We start from the raw sequence: 21,947 nt of genomic DNA, 5'->3' as shown, positions 1-21,947 counted from the left end.
ATCAGCCATGGGTTCCCCTATTCTCCCCCATCCCACGCCCTCCCCTTACCCCCAGCCCACCCTCCATTCCCACCTCCTCCAGGACAAGTCCTCCCCCGAGGACTGTGATCAACTTGGTAGACTCAGTCCAGGGAGGTCCAGTCCCTTCCTCCCAGACTAAGCCAAGTGTCCCTGCATAAGTTCCAGGTTTCAGACAGCCAACTCATGCATTGAGCACAGGACTTGATGCCTCCCAAACTGATCAAGCCAATCAACTGTCTCACCTATTCAGAGGGCCTGATCCAGCTGGGAGCCCCTCAGCCTTTGGTTCATAGTTCATGTGTTTCCATTCATTTGGCTATTTTTTTTTTCAATAATTGAGTAAAACTGAAATTTATTATATGCCACAGTCGTCCTAGGGACCTCCATGCTATATATATAGCCTCTATGGTTCTATGGGTTGTGGTCTGATTGTTCTTTATTTTATATCTAGAATCCACCAATGAGTGAGTACATACCATAACTGTCTTTCTGGGTTTGGGTTACCTCACTCAGGATGATTTTTTCTAGTTCCATCCATTTGCCTGCAAATTTCATGCTTTCATTGTTTTTCTCTGCTGAGTAGTACTCCATTGTGTATATGTACCACATTTTTTTCATCCATTCTTCCGTTGATGGGCATCTAGGTTGTTTCCAGGTTCTGGCTATTACAAATAGTGCTGCTATGAACATAGCTGAGCATGTATCTTTATGGTATAAATCAGCATTCCTTGGGTATATGCCCAAGAGTGGGATGGCTGGGTCTTGAGGTAGTTCGATTCCTAATTTTCTGAGAAACCGCCATACTGATTTCCACAGTGGTTGTACAAGTTTACATTCCCACCAACAGTGGAGGAGTGTTCCCTTTGCTCCACATCCTCTCCAACATTGGTTGTCATTGGTGTTTTTGATCTTAGCCATTCTAACAGGTGTAAGGTGGTATCTCAGAGTCGTTTTGATTTGCATTTCTCTGATGATTAAGGATGTTGAGCATTTCTTTAAATGTCTTTCAGCCATTTGTAGTTCTTGTTTTGTGAATTCTCTGTTTAGCTCTTTAGCCCATTTTTTAATTGGACTGTTCAGTATTTTGATGTCTAGTTTCTTGAGTTCTTTATATACTGTGGAGATCAATCCTCTGTCAGATGTGGGGTTGGTGAAGATCTTTTCCCATTCTGTTGGCTGTCTTTTTGTCTTATTGACTGTGTCTTTTGCCCTGCAAAAGCTTCTCAGTTTCGAGAGGTCCCATTTATTAATTGTTGTGCTCAGGGTCTGTGCTGTTGGTGTTTTATTTAGGAAATGGTCTCTGGTGCCAATGCGTTCAAGAGTGCTTCCTACTTTCTTTTCTATTAAGTTTAGTGTAACTGGATTTATGTTCAGGTCTTTGATCCACTTGGACTTGAGTTTTGTGCATGGTGTGACAGATATGGATCTATTTGTAATCTTTTACATATTGAGATCCAGTTATGCCAGCACCATTTGTTGAAGATACTTTCTTTTTTCCATTGTATAGTTTTGGCTCCTTTGTCAAAAACCAGGTGTTCATATGTGCATGGATTAATGTCAGGGTCTTCAATTCGATTCCATTGGTCCGTATGTCGGTTTTTATACCAGTACCAAGCTGTTTTTATTACTATAGCTCTATAGTAGAGTTTGAGTTCAGGGATGGTGATGCCTCCAAAGGTTGCTTTATTGTATAGGATTCTTTTAGCTATCCTGGGTCTTTTGTTTTTCCATATGAAGTTGAGTATTTTTCTTTCCAAGTCTGTGAAGAATTGTGTTGGGATTTTGACGGGGATTGCATTGAATCTGTAGATTGCTTTTGGTAAGATTGCCATTTTTACTATGTTAATCCTACCTATCCATGAACATGGGAGATCCTTCCATTTTCTGATGTCTTCTTCAATTTCTTTCTTTAGAGATTTAAAGTTCTTATCAAAAAGGTCCTTCACTTGTTTAGTTAGTGTTATCCCAAGGTATTTTATATTATTTGTGGCTATTGTAAAGGGTGATGTTTCTCTGACTTCTTTCTCAGCCCTTTTATCATTTGTGTATAGGAGGGTTACTGATTTTTTTTTTGATTTATTTATTTATTATGTATACAGTGTTCTGTCAGTGTTCTGACACCTGCATGTCAGAAGAGGGCACCAGATCTCATTATGGATGGTTGTGAGCCACCATGTGGTTTCTGGGAATTGAACTCATGACCTCTGGAAGAACAGCCAGTGCTCTTAACCTCTGAGCCATCTCTCCAGCCCCGGTTACTGATTTTTTTGAGTTGATCTTGTATCCTGCCACTTTACTGAAGGAGTTTATCAGCTGTAGGAGTTCCCTGGTAGAGTTTTTGGGGTCACTTATGTATACTATCATATCATCTGCAAATAGTGAAAGTTTGACTTCTTCCTTGCCAATTTGTATCCCTTTGATCTCCTTATGTTGTCTTATTGCTCTAGCTAGAACTTCTATTACTATATTGAATAAATATGGGGAGAGTGGACAGCCTTGTCTTGTTCCTGAATTTAGTGGTAATATATAGTTTTATTTATTTATTTATTGGTCAGGGCCTTTTGCATGCTAAGCTTGTGCTGTACCCCTGAACTACCCCCTACCCCAGGAGTGGGATCTTTGATACAGAACATTATTCATATCATCTGAAGATGTGATAAAGTTGGGCCTGTGTGCTGCTAACTGTATCATCCATGTGGTGTGAAAACTGGTCAGTCTACCAGAGGCCACTCCCTTACAAAACTGACCCTCTTCCCAGCAGGTGCTGGAAGTAGAGAGAGGTGACAAAGGTTGGGGACAGCTCAGTCATAAGTGCTTGTTGAGTAATTCAGTCTGGGTCCACATTCACACAGACAGACATGCATGCACAGCCACACACATGCATGTACATGTATGCACACATGTGTCCCCATCTCCTCTCTATATTCTGTCTGTCCTGAGCCTGTGCAGGTCTTAAGTATGCTGTCATGACTGCTGTGAGTTGGTACGTGCTGCCACTCTGCTGTGAGAAGGTGCTGCTTCCTGTGGTCATCTACATGTCTTATACACTTCCTACTCCCTTTTCTGAAATGATCGTGGAGCCGTGTGGGGAGGCAGTGAGGTAGAGGAATGCTGTTGTCCTTTTTTTAAATTGTTGCTGCCTTTTAAGCCACGGCTGTCCGAATCAGCAACTGTGACTTCTCTGCTACGAGCAGTATTAGGCTGCAAGAGCCACAGAAAGCTACAAAGGGAACTTAATTAAATTTCTGTCCCTCTGAAGAACTCAAGATCCAAAGGTTAAGTTGGAATTCTGCTCTTCAGAGAGACTGAATAGCAAGTTGTTCACCTCTTCTCCTTGCTCACGACCTCTTCCTCTCTTCTCTCCTTCCAGTCCTTCCCTGCAGACTTTCTACCTCCCCCATCCATTTTCTCTCCCTTCCCTTCAGAAAAGTGCAGGCTTTCTATGTAGACCAGCCAGCCATGGCGTAGCAAGTTGCAGTCAGACCAGGCACCTCTTCTTCTATTAAGGCTGGACAGGGCAACCCATCAGGAGGAAAGGGTCCCAAGAGCAGGCAACAGAGTCAGAGACAGCCCTGCTCCCTCTGCCAGGAGTCCCACAGAAAGACCAAGCCACACAGCTGCAACACATATGCAGAGAGTCCAGATCAGTCCCATACAATTTCTCTGGTTGGTGGTTGAGTCTCCATGGGTCTCCATGAGCCCACGTCAGCTGACTCTGTGTGTTTTCCTGTGGTGTCCTTGACCACTCTGGCTCCCCTAATCCTTCCTCCCCTCTTTCACAAGATTTCCCGAGGTCCACCTAATGTTTGGCTGTGGGTCTCTGCATCTGTTCCCATTAGTTTCTAGTTGAAGCCTCTGTGATGACAGACTAGGCATGATCTAGTCATGAATATACCAGAGTAGCATTAGGAATCATTTCATTGTTTTTCTTGTTTTCCAATCGTGTTTGGTTCTATTCTAGGTCTTTGGGCTGTCTAGCTTCTGGGTCCTGGCCCTCCAGGCATTGTCAGGGGTGGACTCCCTCTCATGGTATGGGTCTCAAGCTGGACCAGTCATGGGTTGGCCACTCCCATAATTTCTGTGCCATCTTTGTCCCAACATATATTGTAGGTCAGAGGTTATGTCGCTGCATTGAGGCTCCAGTCTCTTCACTGGAAGTCTTGCCTGGTTACAGGAGATGCCAGTCAGGCTCCGTATCTCCCATTGCTAAGAGTTAGAGTCTTAGTTAGAGTCACCCTCATAGAGTCCTGGGAGTTTCCATTGCTCTAGGTTTCTAGCTCATCCCAGGTTTATTGTGCAATTTGAATTTTCTCCTCATAGTATAAATGGTTCTTCATAACAGAAGACTAGTACTTTCCTGTCCATCCCCAAGGAAGTTTTGTGCTCCTAAGGCGGGCTGTTTAATGTAATGGTTAAGAGTGGATTTTGAAGTCATTTTACCTCCATTCAGATCCTACCCTAATTATCATTTTTTCCCCCCGTATAAATTTTGGGCAGGTCAATTTCTGGTTTCTTCATATATAAATGATGATACATGTCTTAAAGATTAATGAAAGATTACAGAACAAGTCCATGTAAAGAGAATGTAGCATGTTATGTCACCTTAAATAAATTTGTGGTAGATAATCTATATTAAGATTTTATGTTACCAGTTTATATCATGCAGTGCTAAACTTTTTAGAAGTCAGTTTCTCCAAATACTTATTTGTAGACTTATTTCTAACTAGGATTTGCCTTCCTAAGGTAAAAGGAATAGCTCCCAACATTTTAAAATTGGTATATAGTTTCAACCACTAGATGGTGATACTTGCATAGCAAAGTGGCTAACTTTTCTTCGTTATTGTGGCATGAGTGTATATATGTGTGTGAAGGCCAAGTGTAATAGAATTTACTGTGAGCATTGTCTAGGGAAGCGAATGTGAATATGTTCTCACCATGTGATGCGGATCCTGATCCCAAGCATCAGTGCATTTCAAGCAGTGATTATGCTGCAGTCAGTGCAGTGTGAATATTTCCTCACTCTCATGGACTTTAGATGTATTCTATCTGTAGAGTAGTTGTCTTCTCTCTGTTGTAATGAGCACCAAATTCTCCTAAAGATCCACTTTCCCACTTAGGCACTGGGATTCATCCCTTCTCGCCTTCGCAGGGACATGTTTCCTAAATATCTCCTGGTGTCTGTGTGTCATCGGTTCCTCGCTCTTATCCCTCCTCTTACTGGCATGCTTTAGGACAATGCCTATTTGACTCCACATGGTCTAACAATTCTTGGCTCACTTTTGCTACAAACTCCTTTTTCTTTTTCACCATTCAAATTCTGTTCCCGTTAATCCACTGAAACAGTCATATATACATACTATTGTATATATGTACTATTCTACAGACTGAGCAGGTTATATTTAGAAATATAGCTGAGTATACATACACATGTATGCATGTGACAACAATGAAAAAAGAGGCCATGAACTTGAAAGAGAGCAAGGAGGGGTATATGGGAGTGTTTGGAAGACGGAAAAATAAATGATGTAATTATAATCTCAAGAATAAAAGAAAAAAGATTATCAGTGTTCCTAAGCTCATGATGGCCTCCAACTCTCTATGTAGTGAGGCTGGCCTTGAACTTGTGGTCCTTCTGCTGTCACATCTTGAGTCTTGGGATTATAGGCATGTGCCATTATGCCTGATGATTGTTTTCTTTCCTTAAACTTGTGTACTTTTCTTCATTTACTTTCTGGATGCTAGCAGTTATCAAATATGTGTGTCAGTGTTGTCCTCCCCTCTGAACCCCAGCCGTTTAAGTCTCTTGTACCTACTTGGATGTGGAAAACGTATGAAACTTCACAAAGCAGAACATCTGAGTTTTTACCTGAGCACCTGCTGCTTTCCCGTAGAGGTGAAAGGCACTGCCATTTCCCCCAGCTACTTAAGCCCCTACCATGAGTCAGCTCTACTGGCTTACTCACCCTTTTAGAGCTGTTCTGCCCACTTGCCTGTAAGCCACTGCTTGCCTGATAGCTCACTTGTTCCTGTAGCCATGTGTTTCTGGCTGCTGCTGTAGACTAGTAAGCCCTCACTTGTAATCTTGATAGAAAGGCCATCACCCCTTGACGTGGACCAGATGAGACTGACTTGGTGAAGTTCTGGAGAGAGTGGTGGAGGTTAAGGTTTTCTGTGACCATGGCTAAAGCCTGTGGATTCTCCATCACACCTTTATTAAATCAACACTTCCAACCACATAGCCTGTTAGGTTTTCTGTGGCCGTGGCTAAAGCCTATGGATTCCCCATCACAACTACAATAAATCAACACTTCCAACCATAGCCTGTTAGGTTTTCTGTGGCCATGGCTAAAGCCTATGGATTCTCCATCACAGCTGCTATAAATCAACACTTCCAACCATAGCCTGTTAGGTTTTCTGTGACCATAGCTGAAGCCTATGAATTCTTCATCACAACTACAATAAATCAACACTTTGAGCCATAGCCTGTTAGGGTTTTCTGTGATCATGGCTTGGCTTGCTTCTTTAATATCATTTCCTTCTCCTTATAATCTAACCATACTGGTTTGACTTCCTGTCCTCTGAACATAGAGTGCTTAGTCCTGTCTTGGGCTCTTGCCTTTGTCCGGAATGGTTTTCAGATGGTTGTCCTCTCTTGTCATTTCAGGTCTCAGCTCATATGCATTCCTATGAAGAATCTCCTGTTCACCCATTGTCCCATTGTGAGAAGACACTTGGTTATTACCTGTCACATCCTTTTTTAATCATTTTTAAATCAAATTTACATTTGAACCTTGTCTTTCCATGTTCACTTCCTCCCATATAGTTAATACTTTAGAAAGTTCTAGAAGAATAGTAGCGACGCTTTATATCTTGTTGAATGCAGCATTCTCAGTATCTAGAATGTTACCTTGCCCAGAGAAAATGACCTATAAATATTTATTAAATATGTCATTAACTAAATAGCTCATTAGATTTGAGCAGTTGTAAATTAGAAATGTAATTGGGAGCACAGTAACTAAGAGCTGTGACGTTTCCATCTGGTGAGTGAGCATGCTATCTAACTTATTTGGCTTGGTCACCAGCTGCTCTTCGATTCATTGTGGGGCATTATCTCACCCTGCCCTGTGTAATCCCTGAGCTATTCACTTTGCTTCCTTCCTTGTGCTGGTTTAGTTCCATGCTCTTAAGGCTGCCTTTAAACTGGCTGAATCAGACTTGGGTCATTTATTAACCACAGTGACTTTAAACCGAGTTTTTATCTTTTAATGTTTCCTATCCAACAGCTGCAACAGGGCTGTGTCTTTTCAGTCTGTTCCAGACTGAAGTTGAATTAGGAGATAGGCTACAGGAGTTGGGAGAGACCATTGATTGACGTGTAAGGTGCCAAGTTTCCTATGATTCCCAAACAGAGGAACTAAGCGGTGCCACCGTTGACCTGTAGGGCAGGGAAATGAACCAGAGTGGGAGAAGAGAGGAAGGGAGTCCAGCAGTCTGTCGGGGTGACTTGCTCTGCCTTGCTTGCTTCCCTTTAACCACTGGGGCTGGCTCATCTCCTTAAATGTTTGTGTACTTAGGCAAGAAAGGCCTCAGCTGGGAGCATTGATTGTATTTTCAAAATAGAAGTGCTGGGTGAGAAGACATGCTTTTCTTTTCCCTTTGCCTTTTGTATTCCATACCAGTCAGTGGGAAGTGTGTTTGCATGTGTGCATGTCTTTATGTGTATGCATGCATGCATATCTGCCTGATGCAAAGAGAAAGTAGAAGGAGTTGTGGTTAGTGTTCTTGAATTTCTTAATTTATCTTGCTCTTTGTATGTGGACAGCTTGCTTGGAAGGTGATAGGGTAAGCCGTCTTCTTTCTCTGCAGTGGGTCAGTGACACTTTGGATAGGACAACCCTTTGTAGTACAGGATTGCTGTTTTCCTTACAGGCTCTTCACATCCCTGGCTCTGTGCAGCCCCCTCCACTAATTCCTTAAACTCATAGTGACAGTTGAAAATGTCTCTGTGAATTCCCATAAATGACATCTGCTGTGTTGTAATAACTGCCTCTAGTTTATTCAGGCAGAGAGTAGAATGTGAGGTAAAAAGGACATTTGGCTAACATGACAAACTTTCATCAGTTAGCCAGGCCAGGCAGAGATTGGTAAGCAAACCATTGCTTGTTTTTGAAAGGAAAATGTCTGTCTTATTCTGACAGAGCCCTGGCCATTTGCTCACCTTGTGTCTGTGGCTGATTTTGTGACGCAATGGTAGAAGTAAGTAGTTGTGACAGAAAGTGTACTGCTCTTACGAAGTCTGAACTGTTTGTTAGATGGGGCTGTCGCCATGGCATCCCTTGCTCTAGAGACCAAGTCCCTACAAGGGGCTTAAAGCTGGAAAGATGTTTGGAACCTTACACATCTGAGAACTAAGGCCTCTCTGCTGTACCCAGAAGTCCCTGCCCTCCTGTTCCTTTCTCCTCTCCTGCACTTCCCTCTTCTTGGTTCTTTTTATCCCTACTCACAACTCTCTAGTCTTAGGATTTCTTATAATTTCTGTTACTGAAATGATGAGATGGAATAAGACAGAATTAAAATTGCTTCTTTTGTTTCAGGGAATAACTTGTTTTTACCACCCCCTACCCGGATATTACTTCCTGTCCTCTGTTAGCATGTGTTCCATGTGTCTCTCTCCTTTCAAAAGTCTCATGGGGCAGGTAGGACAATTGGGGTAGATAGAAACTGTGATATTAGTGTCTTCTAAGTGCTCAGAAATTTTCTGTGGGCTTAAAAGAATTAAACAAAACAAAACAAAACAAAAAACCCACACAATTAAGCAACAAAAACCAAAGCGAAAAAAGACCTATTCAGGTCAGATGTAGTGGCACAGTCAGGAGGAAGCGGCAGGCAGACTTTGAGTTCAAGTCCAGCTTGGTCTACAAAAGTGAGTTCCAAGTCAGCCAGGGTTACACAGTGATATTCTGACTCAAAACACCACCACCCCTAAAAAACAAACAAACAAACAAACAAGAAAACTCCAAAAAAAAAAAAAAACAAAAAACCAAACCTACTCTGATTTCCAAGTTAATAAAAAAAAGTATAAAGAAGGACTAGAGAACAAGTGAGTGAGAGACATTGTTGAAGTAGTTGTGGAGGGCACCGTGGGCTTGTAAGAGCTCCCTTACATACTAGCCTTGCACAGAACTTTTAACAGACACAGAAACAGTTCAGATTTCCAAATTATTCTATAAAGAGAAATTAACATAGCGCTATGACCAGTATTCACCAAAATATTTTTGAAAAGCATTCAGTTTCATTTGTTTACTTACTGTACATGTGCATTGTGGGCACATTCCATCGTTCACATGTGGAGGTCAGAGGGGAACTTGTGGGACCTGGTTCTTCCTTTTCCCCAGGTAGACTGAACTCCGGCCATGAGGTTTGGGGAAAGCACCTTCATTGCAGAGTCGTCTTGGCGGCACGTTCCTAGAATAAATTTGACTAGGGCTTTCCTGAGGAAAAAGGGGTTGGCTTTATTCTGGGGAGGGAATGAACTCCATTTGTGCTTTTCCCTTTGCATACTTTGCGATTTCATCATTAAAAGAGGACAGGACAACGTGCTATGATCATGCAGTTTATCTTCCATATTTTATTTAGTCAAAATCATTCTGTGATATCGATACTAATTTCTGACATTTATGTGTGTGAAGTAAATGAAAATGTAGGTAGTGAATATATTTAATTATCCCTCTATCAGAAGTCAAACTTGGAAGATTAAAACTGTGACTTCTTACATGTTTCAGAAAATGCATCTCTAGTACTCTTACAGAGAATAATAGAACTGTATGGTTGTGGTTAGTACAGTAAAACTCAAGAAGTTTCTTGCACTGGGTAGGAGTTGTGCCATTGTTGAAATGTGCTTTGGAAAATGACCTTCATACAGTGTTGTGTACACTTTCATGCAATGTCTGCTCCTTCTTCCTGTCCACAGTTCATCTGCCGCAGGTGGTTTGGTCTTGTCCATACTTAATCAGAAACATCTGAAGGCATATTCATCCATTTGTGTAAATAAGCAGCTTAATTACTGGAGGTGGACTTATGATTTAATACCCTGTAACTGTATAATTTCAGTAAGTGATATCGGCTGGAACTCTGAGCAGTTTCAGGTTTGTTTTAAGGCATACTTATACCTTTCCTTTGCCTGGTAAGATCACCCTAGGCCTCTTGTAGTCTGAGTACCATCTCTGATCCAGTTTCTGGTCTCCTATATATGACTGTCTTATCTTTGTATTAAATTTACCGACTTACTAAAATGTATTTTATTATTTTTAAACAATATTTTAAATTTTTGAAAGTTCACATATTATACAATGTATCGTATCCTTCCACTACTTCCACCCTCCAACTGCACCACGTCATTCCACTCCCTTCCACTAAATGTATTTTAACTGCAGAGTCAGTCCTTGCTGGTGGGTGAGCACAGAGGGGCAAAACCAGTGAGTCCTCTGAAAAGTATCTTCTCAGCTGAGGTCTAACAAGCCTGTGGTCTACCAGTGTTCCGGTTGTCATCCCTGTAATTGCTGTCCTCTTTGTGGTTTAGCACCATTGTCCATAGTGTGTTGTTTAGAGTCGCCATAGATGTAGTGCCAGAGTGCTGCATTAAAGAGGTTTATTGGATATTATAGAGACAAGACATTTAAGTGGAGGATCAGGGTCAGGGTTAAGAAGTGAAGAATGCTCGAGAAGGTTTACAGGAGGAAAGAGCACCAAGGCATGAGAACAGGCAGAGCCTTGCTTCAGGGCATCCGCTCAGGTCTTCATGTGTGTGGAAGGTTCTTTAGCAAACAAGCTGTCTCCCAGCTCTAGGAAACACTTTGGAAATGAGGAATTATTCTGTGCTAATCTTGACTTAAAATTTAAGCGTTTGTTACTTTATTTCTTACTCTGCTGAGGATTCTTAGTGGATTAACATAAATGTCCCAGTTTTATAGTATGCCTGTAAATGTTTGAAAGTATTAATTAATACCAGTGTCAGTGCAACACTAAGACTAAATATCATTTTAGTGCTATTTTTAAATTTCATTTTTTCTCCTGAATAATATCAAATATATTCACAAATAATTATGTCTGCTCTTGCATTCTCTACTTAGAATATTTTTTTCTCCGAATTTTCATATGGTAAGCTGATTTTTATCTTCAGCAATGACCCAAATAATACCATTTCAGGCAGGCCTTTTCTAACTACTGAGACAGTGTGGGTGGATTTCCCCTCTTACTTTTAGTCTTCTTCTTTTTTTTTTTTTTTTTTTTTTTTTGGTTTTTTGAGACAGAATTTCTCTGTATAGTTTTAGAGCTGTCCTGGATCTCGCTCTGTAGACCAGGCTGGCCTTGAACTCAGAGAGATTCACCTGGCTCTGCTTCCTGAGTGCTGGGATTAAAGGTGTGTACCACCACCACCCAGCTGTACTTTTAGTCTTCTGTTCTCTACCTTTTCTTTACAGCAGTTGTATTTATTCAGTTATTCATTTGATGCCTGTTTTTTTTTTAAATTTTTTTTTTATTAGAGTGTAAGCTCTGTGAAAGTAGACATTTCATCTCCTTCTTCATTGCTCTATGCCCTGCCTGTAGCCCCTAGGTTGTGTTGAATATACACTTGACTGACTGTGTGAATGTGGGACCACATCATTCTGCTCTGATGATGTTCTTAGCAGGATGCATCGTACTTTGCTAGAAAATTCTGAAAACTGATTTGATCAGAAGTTAGAGAAGTAATGTGTTTGGTAGAAACGTGACTAAGATTTGAATGCACTGCTGAGTTTGTTGAACTAGTCAGTTAATCGTATCTAGGGTATATGGGCAGGGCATTTTGTGATATGCTGGAATCAAAGACAGAAGTCTAGGGCATTCATAGTATGGTTATCTGGGGAAAGAGAAGTCCAGGCAGAGGGAACAACAAAAATGCCCTACAGTAGATGTATGCAGATGTACCACCAGAGGAGTAACAAAGAGTGTGACCAAAGTATGATCAAAGCATATCATGGAAAGGGGCCAGGGTCAGAGGGAAGGTTAGAATCAGAAAAGCTAGCCAGGCTTTGTAGGCCTCTGTAGATCCTGTTAAGGACTTGGACATTGCCTTAGTCACTGTTCTATTGCTGTGAAGAGACACCACGACCAACACAACTCTAGTAAGAGAAAGCATTTAACTGGGGGCTTCCTTACAACATCAGAGGTTTAGTTCATTATCATCATGTCAGGGAGTGTGGTGACGTGCAGGCAGGTGCTGGAACAGTAGGAGAGAGAGAGAGAGCGAGCGAGCACAAGCCTTCCTAATCTTTCTAATCTTTCCACATAGTGACACTCTCTTTTTATCCAGAGCACCACAGGCATTTATTCTCAGTAAGGTTGAGAACTATCAGTTTACTGTTGAGTTTCTCTGCTGTGCCCTACTGCTGCTTAATTTCCATATTTTTTCACTTTGCTCCTACACAGAGTTTCCACTCTCCAGTTTCCTATTTTCAGATTCCACAAAGAATCTAATAGGCTTATGCCAGTTGGACCAGGCTGTAGAAATTATACATAGTTAACTGGGATTGGTTTATTTGGGGTACATATTTTTTTTTTTTGTTCCAGTTAGCTATGGCTTGAGTAGGAAAACTTGTGGTCACCTTGCCTTGAAAAAAGGAGTGGTTAAAACGCAGGTTTTGATATCTACCAATAAAAGTACTATTAGTAGCTGTGTGTGTGTGTGTGTGTGTGTGTGTGTGTATGTGTAGAGGTGTAACTTTATAATATTCTAGAATGCTATAAAGAGAATCATTTTGTGGTCTAAAGACATGCAGAAATGTTTCTTATGCATATGAGAAGTACAATACATTAAAAACCCCAGTGTGTGATTTATTGCTGATAAAGGCAGAGCTAGGGAAAATACCCAGAACTGTGATGGCACATCATAAAGCTGGGTAGAACCAGTAGGTTGCCCATCCTTCTGTACAGCCCCACAGCCATGCTCATGTGGGCAGCACTGCTGGGACTGAATGGGTTATGAAGAAGAGGAAGAGGAAAAATTGGGAGGGGCCATGTTAGGGGGTGAGGAGGTGCTGGAAGAGGGCAAAGGGGGGCACATATGATCATATTTCATTGTATACATGGAAGAAATTCTCAATTAAAAAAGAAAACATAGTAAATATGATATTTACAAAGGATAAAACTGAGGTGAATAATGAAATAGTTTGAGTAATGAGTAAGAATGGCTATAGTGTTTTCATATTATTAAGAAGTAATTCCTAAAGTTTGAGTAGCCTTTCACCTAGAATTAAACAGTGTTCAGGTAGATGTATTTTCATCAGGGAATTCTGTGAGTTAAAAGCTATGAAGGAGCTGGGCTGGGTGGTACACACCTTTAATTCTAGTATTCAGGAGGCAGAGGCAGATGAGTCTCTGTGAGTTGGAGGCCAGCTTGGTCTATGTAGTAAGTTCTAGGCCAGCCAGGGCTACATAGAACCTGTCTTAAAAGCCCCTCAACGCTTAAAAAAAAAAAAAAAAAAAAAGGCTCTAACAGTGTTTAGGCTTACATATTTAGGTGTGATTTGGCTGGAAGTTGCCACCTGCTGTAAGTTGAACATTTAAGTCTTAGTTAAGTTTCAAGCACCACAACTAAGTTGTCCATTATAACTGTGAGTCGACTGCCACACCTTTTGTTGGGAGACTCCACTGGTCAGAGGTTGCAGTCTACCATAGCTTAGCGGCTCTCCCTGGGCTCAGCACAATATGGAGGACTCTCTCCCATACCCAAGCACTTCCTGCTCTCTACCTAGCCCTATCTGGAGGATGTCTCTAGGCCTGGATGCCTGACTTATCTCAAGGATAACTCTTGACACAGTTTCCTGCAAATACTCTTCCCCTGCTGCCCACATGGTAATTAAGTAACAGGTTCTAGCTGTTTTCACAGGGACGTGCTGCCACTAATCCAGCTATATGACAGGAGCATGCCACCTAATGCAAATTAGGGTTTACCCCAGCTAACAGTCCTATATATCTCCTGTACTCAGGAATAAACTTGAGCTGATTCACTGAAGCTGTCTCCCAGAGAGCTATCTCAGCATGTTCATAGGCTGCATCCAAAGCTTCTGTCAAAGCTTCTGCCCCTTTGTCCTTGTGGACTGGTGGCCAATGGACCCCAAGGAAAAAGGAGATTCCACAGCCTTTAATGACTCTAAAGGCAAACTCTGTAAAGCCACCCCTCTGTGTACTCTCTGCTTTGTCAGGTTGGTGTGAGTCTTAACCTGGAGCTTGCCAGATGCCTAGACTGGCCACTAAGTCCAAGGGCTCCTCCTGTCTCCCCTCACAGTGCTGATAGGACAGGTTTGCTGCTCTGCTGCCTTGTATGTGGAACTGAGCTCTGGTCCTCATGCTTTGGCAGCACACACTTTACTGATAGGGCCGTACCCCCAGCCTCTGGTTTGGATCTTTATATACAGTATACTTTGCTTAATATAGTGGACGTGTTCTGAAATAGGTTTCACTAGGCAGCTTCCTTGTGTGAACACTGTAGAGTTTACTTACAAAAACTTGAAGGCCACTAAAAAAGGATGCCTAATGATGAAGTTGTGAGGCCTAGGATCCAGTTGTGGCTTAGCATTAGGCTCTGCTGTTACAGTAGGCCTTCAAATCCTACTTCAGCCTTGTAACTGCAGCATTGTCTGTAGCAGGAATCTTAAAAGTACTTATTAATAAAATCAAACCCGAGGCCAGTTATGTGCTTAATCAGCCACATGCTTAACCAGCCAAATGCTTAACCAGCCAAATGCCTCTAGTTTCTGGTCCTCAAGCCTTATATACCTTTCTGCTTTCTACCATCACTCCCTAGGATTAAAGGCTTGCTTCCTGGGATTAAAGGCGTGAGTCACCATGCCTGGCTGTTTCCAATGTGGCCTTGAACTCACAGAGATCCCAGATGGATTTCTGCCTCTGGAATGCTAGGATTAAAGGCGTGTGCTATCACTGCCTAACTAGTGGCTTTTCTGTTCTCTGACCCCAGATAAGTTTATTAAGGTACACAATATTTTGGGGAACACAATACCACCACAATTGTCTACCTTTGGCAAGTTAGCTTCCCTTTTAATCTTCAGCACCCTCACTTATAAAATGGAGATAATAGTTAATGCCACCAGGGGTTCTGGTGAGGGTAAAGTAAAATAATGAATGTAAAGTAACTGGCATCATAGTCAGTGCTCAATGACTGTTAGCCTTTGGTAATGCATAATTAACAAATCACTTGCCTTTTCCAATCAGTATAATGTGCAAATGAGAAATATATTTAAGGCCCATGTAATAATTACATGGCCTGTAGTATAAATAAAAATAATTAGACTAAAAAAGTAAAAAAAAATCTGGATGGTTCAGGTCAGTCTCTTGCTGTGGCTTTTGATACAGTCCAGAGACTCAGTGAGAATGAAGGGTATGCAGTTTTGCTTTTGGTGTAATGTACAATGATCCTGTACAGTAATCTTGTTCTCCTAAGCTCCCTAAATAAAAAGTAGGTGAGGTAGGTGGGAGATGACCCAGTTTGGAAGAATGCCTACTGAATAAGCATAGGGACCTTAGTCCAGGTCTCCAGCCCTCACGTAAAGACTGGACATGGCAATGTGTACCTGCAATCCCAGCATTGCTGGGTGGGAGATAGAGGATCCCTGGAGCTCACTGGCCAGCTAACCTGACAGAAGCTAGGTGTCTCAGTCCTGGAAAGGACCTATCTCAAGTGAAGAAGGCAGAGAGCAGTAAAGGAGGATACCTTCCTATGGCCTCCACACATCTGTCAGCATGTGCATACACCTCTCTCTCTATCTCTATGTGATATATATTATATACTTATATATAATATATATCACACATATAAATAACAGTTATTTACCATCAAGTGTTATGTCTTGTACATACAGAACACATACTGGGGAAATGAAGGGTCTAGAAAACAAGAAACAAAAAGAGAAGATAGTACATGCTAATACTGACTGTGACATAGATTGTCAGTGATCACAGCTCTGGGGTTGCAGACATGTTCAGGTACTTGGAAATAGGAACAGTGCTCATTAGCATTGCCTAGGCAGTAGGAAGGTAGCGCCACATTGGCAGGAGTGTGCAGGGACTCCTCTTGTCTCACATCCTAGTGGGAAAGGACAAGGGCAGAAAGACAGGAAGTAGGGCTGTCTACTTTGTTTTAGGTTAGCCCCTAGTGATCTATTTTCCACTGAGGCTCTACCTCTTTTTTTTTTTTTTTTAAATGCCAAATGCTGTTTATTGAAGGAGGGAGGAGGTGTTAAATACAGGCTTACAGCACAATGGGAGAACCCCGGAGGGCAGAAGTTCGCTATTGATGTTTTACAATCTTGTATCTAAGCTGCTAATGCCTATTATGCAGGATACACATACAAGGAACTTCCTTTCAGCATTCAGGAGGGTGGAACCCGGCAGGGAATTAGCATAGGGAGGATATCAAGGTCAAGGTCAGCAAGCAAGGCAACAGTTACCCCAAAAAGGGGCCAGGACCCTACAGGTCCCCCTTTTACTAATAAATGAGCTTCTGACTTAGGTTGCCTGGGATGTCAGCAGGTCACTTTACCTGTCATGGAGACGCCTGCCCAGGCCACGCTCTGTCTTAGGTTGGCGAGCGCCCACAGGCATTACCCGTCTTTGAATACTCATTATCATACAGGCTCAGTCATGTATGAGCTGCAGAGTTAACTGCTGCCAAAGATCTCAAAGTGGCACTGGGCTTGCAATCTGTGTGTTCGACACAGAAAAGACCAACAGAAATCCTAACCCACCCATAGCCAGTAGGCTAAAGACAACTGGAGGCTCTACCTCTTAAAGGTTGCACAACTTTTTCAAACAGTGCCACTATCTGGACCAAGTGTTCATGCATATACCTTTAAGGGACATGACACATTCAAACCACCACGTAATAGAAGTTGTCTGCATATTATTTTGGGTGCATTTCACCCATCTCTTAAGTTTGCCATATATTTATAGTTATGAACAAAAATAAATAATTGTTCTTTCCATGACCAAAAGCAATTTGGGGAGGAAAAGGTTTATTTTGCTTACATTTCCACATCATTATTTGTCATTGAAGGAAATCAGGGCAGGAATTCAAACAGGACAGGAACGTGGAGGCAGGAGCTGTACAGAGGCGATGAAGGAGTGCTGCTTACTGGCTTGTCCCCCATGGCTTGCTCAGCCTGTTTTCTTATAGAACCCAGGACCACCAGCTCAGAAGTGGCCTCACACACAATGGGATGGGCCCTCCCCCAACAACTACTAATTAAGAAAATGCCTACAAGTTTACCTACCTACAATCTGATCTTATGGAGGCGTTTTTTTCAATTGAGGTTTCCTCCTCTCAGATGAATTTAGATGTGCCAAATTGTCATAGAAGTAGCCAGGATAGACTGCCATCTCTACTAGGTAGATTTCTATGGGAGAACCTAGGCATGGAACTGGATTGCAAACATTTAAGACAAATCCTTTGGAGTACATATCCTGTCAGTGAAGTTAAATAAAAAAGAAAGACATTTTGGTAGTGATTTCTCAGTTCACAAGTCTCTTTTAAAATATATTTTCTTATTACTATTATTACTATTAATTATGTGTTTATACATGCTATAGTGTGTGTGTATGTAGAGGAAAAGTTTGTGGAGTTAGTTTTCTTCTTTTACCTTTATGTGGGATACAGGGATTGAACTCGAGGGTTAGGCTTTATCTCCTGAGCCATCTTGCTAGCCTGGGCTCCAAAATCTTAGAGATTTGTCAGATCTCTTATTTATATTTTGTCCTTTTCTCTTTTGTTGTTTTTTTTTCCTTTCCTTTCTTTAATTTGCCTAAGCTTTTATAACAGTATTATTATCAATTTCTAAACAGAAAAAATTTCTTAGTAATTATTTTCAGGTTCCCGATTTTCACATTTAACATGTGAAAAAGATTTAGTTAAGATATGGTATTAATGTAACTTTAACAATTACAGATACCAGGAGGCAATTCAGAAGTGGGATGAAGCACTACAGCTGACCCCAGATGATGCCACCCTCTATGAGATGAAGTCACAGGTAACTATTAGAAGGAATTTGATTTTACTACGCAATTATGCTGTTCTTGTTCCGTGAACAGTGATGAACAAATACGTCTGCTCTCATTTCTCTTTTCCAGTACAATTTATTTTTAAAAATTTAGCATACTATTTAAAATGTTGTTTTGTCTGTAAAGTTAGAAATGCATTTGCTTTTACAATGAGGTCAACTGTTATTTCAACCTAGCTCTGAGAAGATATAACATATAGATAAAATTACTAGTACATTTTTTAAATAGGTGAAAAGTTTCTACTTTGACTATAAATCATCTATTCTAGCAATAGCTAATTTTTCTTCAAAATGAGGGTGCATTATATTTTGGAATACACACACACACACACACACACACACACACACACACACACACACACACACACATATTTAAATGGTATGGGTCCATTGCTCCAGCATCCCACAGTTGCTGCTAGTGCAGCATGTACTAATCACTCAGTGAAGATGCTTGAGGAAACCCAGACCTAAGCCTGACCAATGAGGAGGAAGAGGTTGAAACTGCCTTTCATGTACAAATTGCCCAGTTAATGTCCTGTGATTATCAATAATTTCTATTCAAAGAGATCTTTCTTGGGGCATTCATTTCAAATTTATCAGATGCTTTGGATAAATCAGATGTGAGAGTGTAACAGATCCCAGTAAACAAGACTGTGGGAAGAAGTTCCTTATCAATTCTTATTCCTAGCAAACAGGATCAAACTCTCATTATTGTGGATACTGGAATTAGAATGACCAGTGTTGACTTGATCAACAGCTTTGGTACTGTTGCCAAAAGTACCATTGTGGTGCGGTAATCCCAGCACTCGGGAGGCAGAGCCAGGAGGATCTCTGTGAGTTCGAGGCCAGCCTGAGCTACAGAGAGAGATTCAGGACAGGCACCAAAACTATACAGAGAAACCCTGTCTCAAAAAACCAAAACCAACCAACCAAACAAATAAAAAAAACCAAACAAAAAAGAAAACATAAGTACTTTTGTGAAAGCCTTCATGGGGGCTTTGCAGATACTTTTGTGATTAGCCAGTTTGGTGCTGTTTTTTACTGTATATTTCATTGCTGAGAAAGTGATTGTGGTCATGAAACATAATAATGGTGAGCATCATGCTTGGGAATCTTTAGCAGAGTGATCATTCACAGTGAAGACTGCCACAGGGGACCTGTGAGCCATGTAACAAAGGCTAGCCTATGTCTGAAAGAAGACCAAGCTGACTACTCAGAGGAAAGAATAATAAAAGAGATTATGAAGATGCATTCTCAGTTTATTGGATAACCCATTGCTCTCTCTGCAAGAGTGTGATAAAGAAGTCAGTGATCATGAGGCTGAAGACAAGGAAGAAGAGTCTGGTGGCAACCCTTAAATAGAAGTTCATTCAGAAGAAAGAGGAGGAGGGGGGAGTGGATAGGGAGTGAGGAGGAGGGAGAGGTGGAGAAGGAGTGAGGGTGAGAAGGAGGGAGGGGAGGAGAATGGTAGCAAGAAAAAGAAGATTAAGAAAAGGTACAGCCATCAAGAAACATTCACCCAAGCAAATCCTATTTGGACCAGAAACCCTGATGACATTATCAGTGAAGAATGTGGGAAGGTTTATAAGAGCTTGACCAGTGATTGGGAAGCACACTTGGCAGTGGATCATTCTTCTGTTGAAGGACATTTGGAATTCTAAGTGCTTATTTTTGTCCCAAGACATGTTCCTTTTGATCTATTTGAAACCAGAAAAAAAAAAAAAAAAAAAGAATAACATTAAATTGTATGTATGCTGTTTCCATCCTGTCTACCTGTAAGGAGTTAATAATCCCAGAGCATGTGATTGTCATTACAGGGCTGGCAGACTCTAAATAGGGAGATATTACAACTGTGGTAAGTTATAACAAAGCAAAACTTGAATGTTATCAAAAAGAATTGGGTCAAAAATTGCTTAGAACTGTTGAGTGTACTGGCAGAAGATAAAGTATTATGAACAATGCTTGAAAAATAGAACTTAGAAATCATTAAAGACTCAAAATTGCAAGAACCTTTCAGAGCTGTACAGTACTCCACATCGGCTCTGGGCTTGAGACCATCTTGTAGGACTACTTGCCAGAATAAAGGAAAACCAGAAACACATCTGTTTTGTCACAGGTGAGACCAAGTACGTTGTTGCTAATGTGGCCTTTGTGAAACATGTCAAAGCATGGTTTCAAAATGGTGCAGATGGCTGGGCAGTGGTGGCGCACGCCTTTAATTGCAGCACTCAGGAGGCAGAGGCAGGCAGATCTCTGTGAGTTTGAGGCCAGCCTGGGCTGCAGAGCGAGAACCAGGACAGGCACCAAAACTCCACAGGGTTTTTCTCGAAAAACAACAACAGTAACAACAAAAGAAACGGTGCAAATGTAAAGCCCATTGGTAAGTACTGTGTCCAACAGCCAAAGGAGCTTAAGCAGAGGATTTTATGTCAGTCACCGAAGAGGGAGGGAGTGGAACTTCCAGAAGATGAAGAAGAAAGAAAGAAAAAAAAAGGAGGAAAAGAAAAAAGAGGAGAAAAAGACAAAATTTCTGCAAAATTATGGAAAGACATTTTGGAACGAAAGGTGGAAAAGGTAGTCATATCAGACTTACTGGTAACTTCCCCAGGCTGTATGTCCCAGGCACATATGCATGGACAGCAAACATGGGAAGAGTCAAGCCTTAAGAGACCAATCAGCAGTGACTCACATGGTGGCAAGGAGACACCTGTGGGTCCACCCCGACCACTCCATTTCTGAGGCCTTGCAGCAGACGGTGGAGGCTGACAAGAATGGCACCTCTCGGGAGGGCCTGCTCATCTTGCTGTGTGAACCTGTAGTTGTGGCTTCTGCCTTCAGTCTGGAAGATCTCAGACATGCTAACAGCATTCAGAAGATGATCAACCTTCGTCTAAGATGATCCCTGCTGCTGTAACTGAAGAGATGCTGCTCCTGGAAGGACATGAAAGAGGACAGCTTCATCAGAAGAACCATGTAGTTTTACATCTTTGATACTTATCTTCTTTTCTTCTATTTTATAGGATTTTTTGGTTTATTTTTGTTAACATTTTAAAAAGTTTGTGACATGATAACTAGGGAAGAAAAGGTTTTTTGTTTTTTTTTTTCTCCTCCTTAGGAATTAAAGAAAAACTAGGAATGCCTTTTCTGGTTTTGCCTTGGCTTATTTGAACAGGTTTGTAGAACATTTGGTGTAGGAATATAACCTATTGTTGACTTTGTGGTCGATAGCAAGCTGGATTCCTCAGTAGAACTGAATCTTGCCACTGAAATGTTCTGAGATATATCTTGATGTTTAAAAGAACAAAAATGTTAAAATGCCCTGAGTTCATCTTCCAGAATCCCCCTTTCAAAGTTTCCATCTTCTCTAGTTATTTCTAAATGCAGTAATCTTAGAAATAAGTGTATATGCTGAATCAAATTGATAGAAAGCAATCCTCACAGGGCTTGTTGCCCCAAAGAAGCACTGAGGAACAAAGCCTTAACCCTCCCTAGATCTCGGAAAGGCAACCCAGCAGTAGTTAGCTAAGACTCATGGATGGAAATGCAGTTCCCAGGTCACATTTGCCTAAAAGGTAAACACATACAACATGAAAAGAAAAGAAACAGCATAGGACTGAGCAAAAGGCTGGCATAGATGTGATTTATTACCAGGTAAGAAACTAGCATCTGTATTAGATATGCATTTCTAGTGCTTGTGGAGACACTCTGCAGAAAGTCTCTGAGTACCTGATCTAGTTGTCTAAGGACTACTACACGTCTTAGACAGCCCAGTGTGGTGGTGCATGCTTTAATCCAGAGTTTAGGAAGACTAAGGCA

General features: G+C 41.3%; 1 protein-coding gene and 2 pseudogenes across 3 annotated transcripts in view; all 3 read left to right on the top strand.

Annotated features, from left to right (window-relative positions):
* The window catches only part of Ttc33 (tetratricopeptide repeat domain 33), a 41,520-nt gene that overhangs the window by 9,079 nt on the left and 10,494 nt on the right, over positions 1-21,947 (top strand). For all 3 annotated transcript variants that reach the window (XM_006996790.4, XM_006996789.4, XM_076551842.1), the window contains exon 3: positions 18,020-18,101. In XM_006996790.4, coding sequence (XP_006996852.1) covers positions 18,020-18,101 — 82 coding nt within the window. The remainder of the gene's footprint in view (positions 1-18,019; positions 18,102-21,947) is intronic.
* On the top strand, positions 18,165-20,488 carry LOC143268779 (heat shock protein HSP 90-alpha pseudogene; annotated as a pseudogene).
* Positions 20,403-21,145, top strand: LOC143268663 (heat shock protein HSP 90-alpha pseudogene; annotated as a pseudogene).

Source organism: Peromyscus maniculatus, chromosome 15 (genome assembly GCF_049852395.1).
Source record: "Peromyscus maniculatus bairdii isolate BWxNUB_F1_BW_parent chromosome 15, HU_Pman_BW_mat_3.1, whole genome shotgun sequence".
NCBI lineage: Eukaryota > Metazoa > Chordata > Mammalia > Rodentia > Cricetidae > Peromyscus > Peromyscus maniculatus.
Note: the sequence above shows the minus strand (reverse complement) of the source record. Positions and strands in the feature narration are given on the sequence as shown.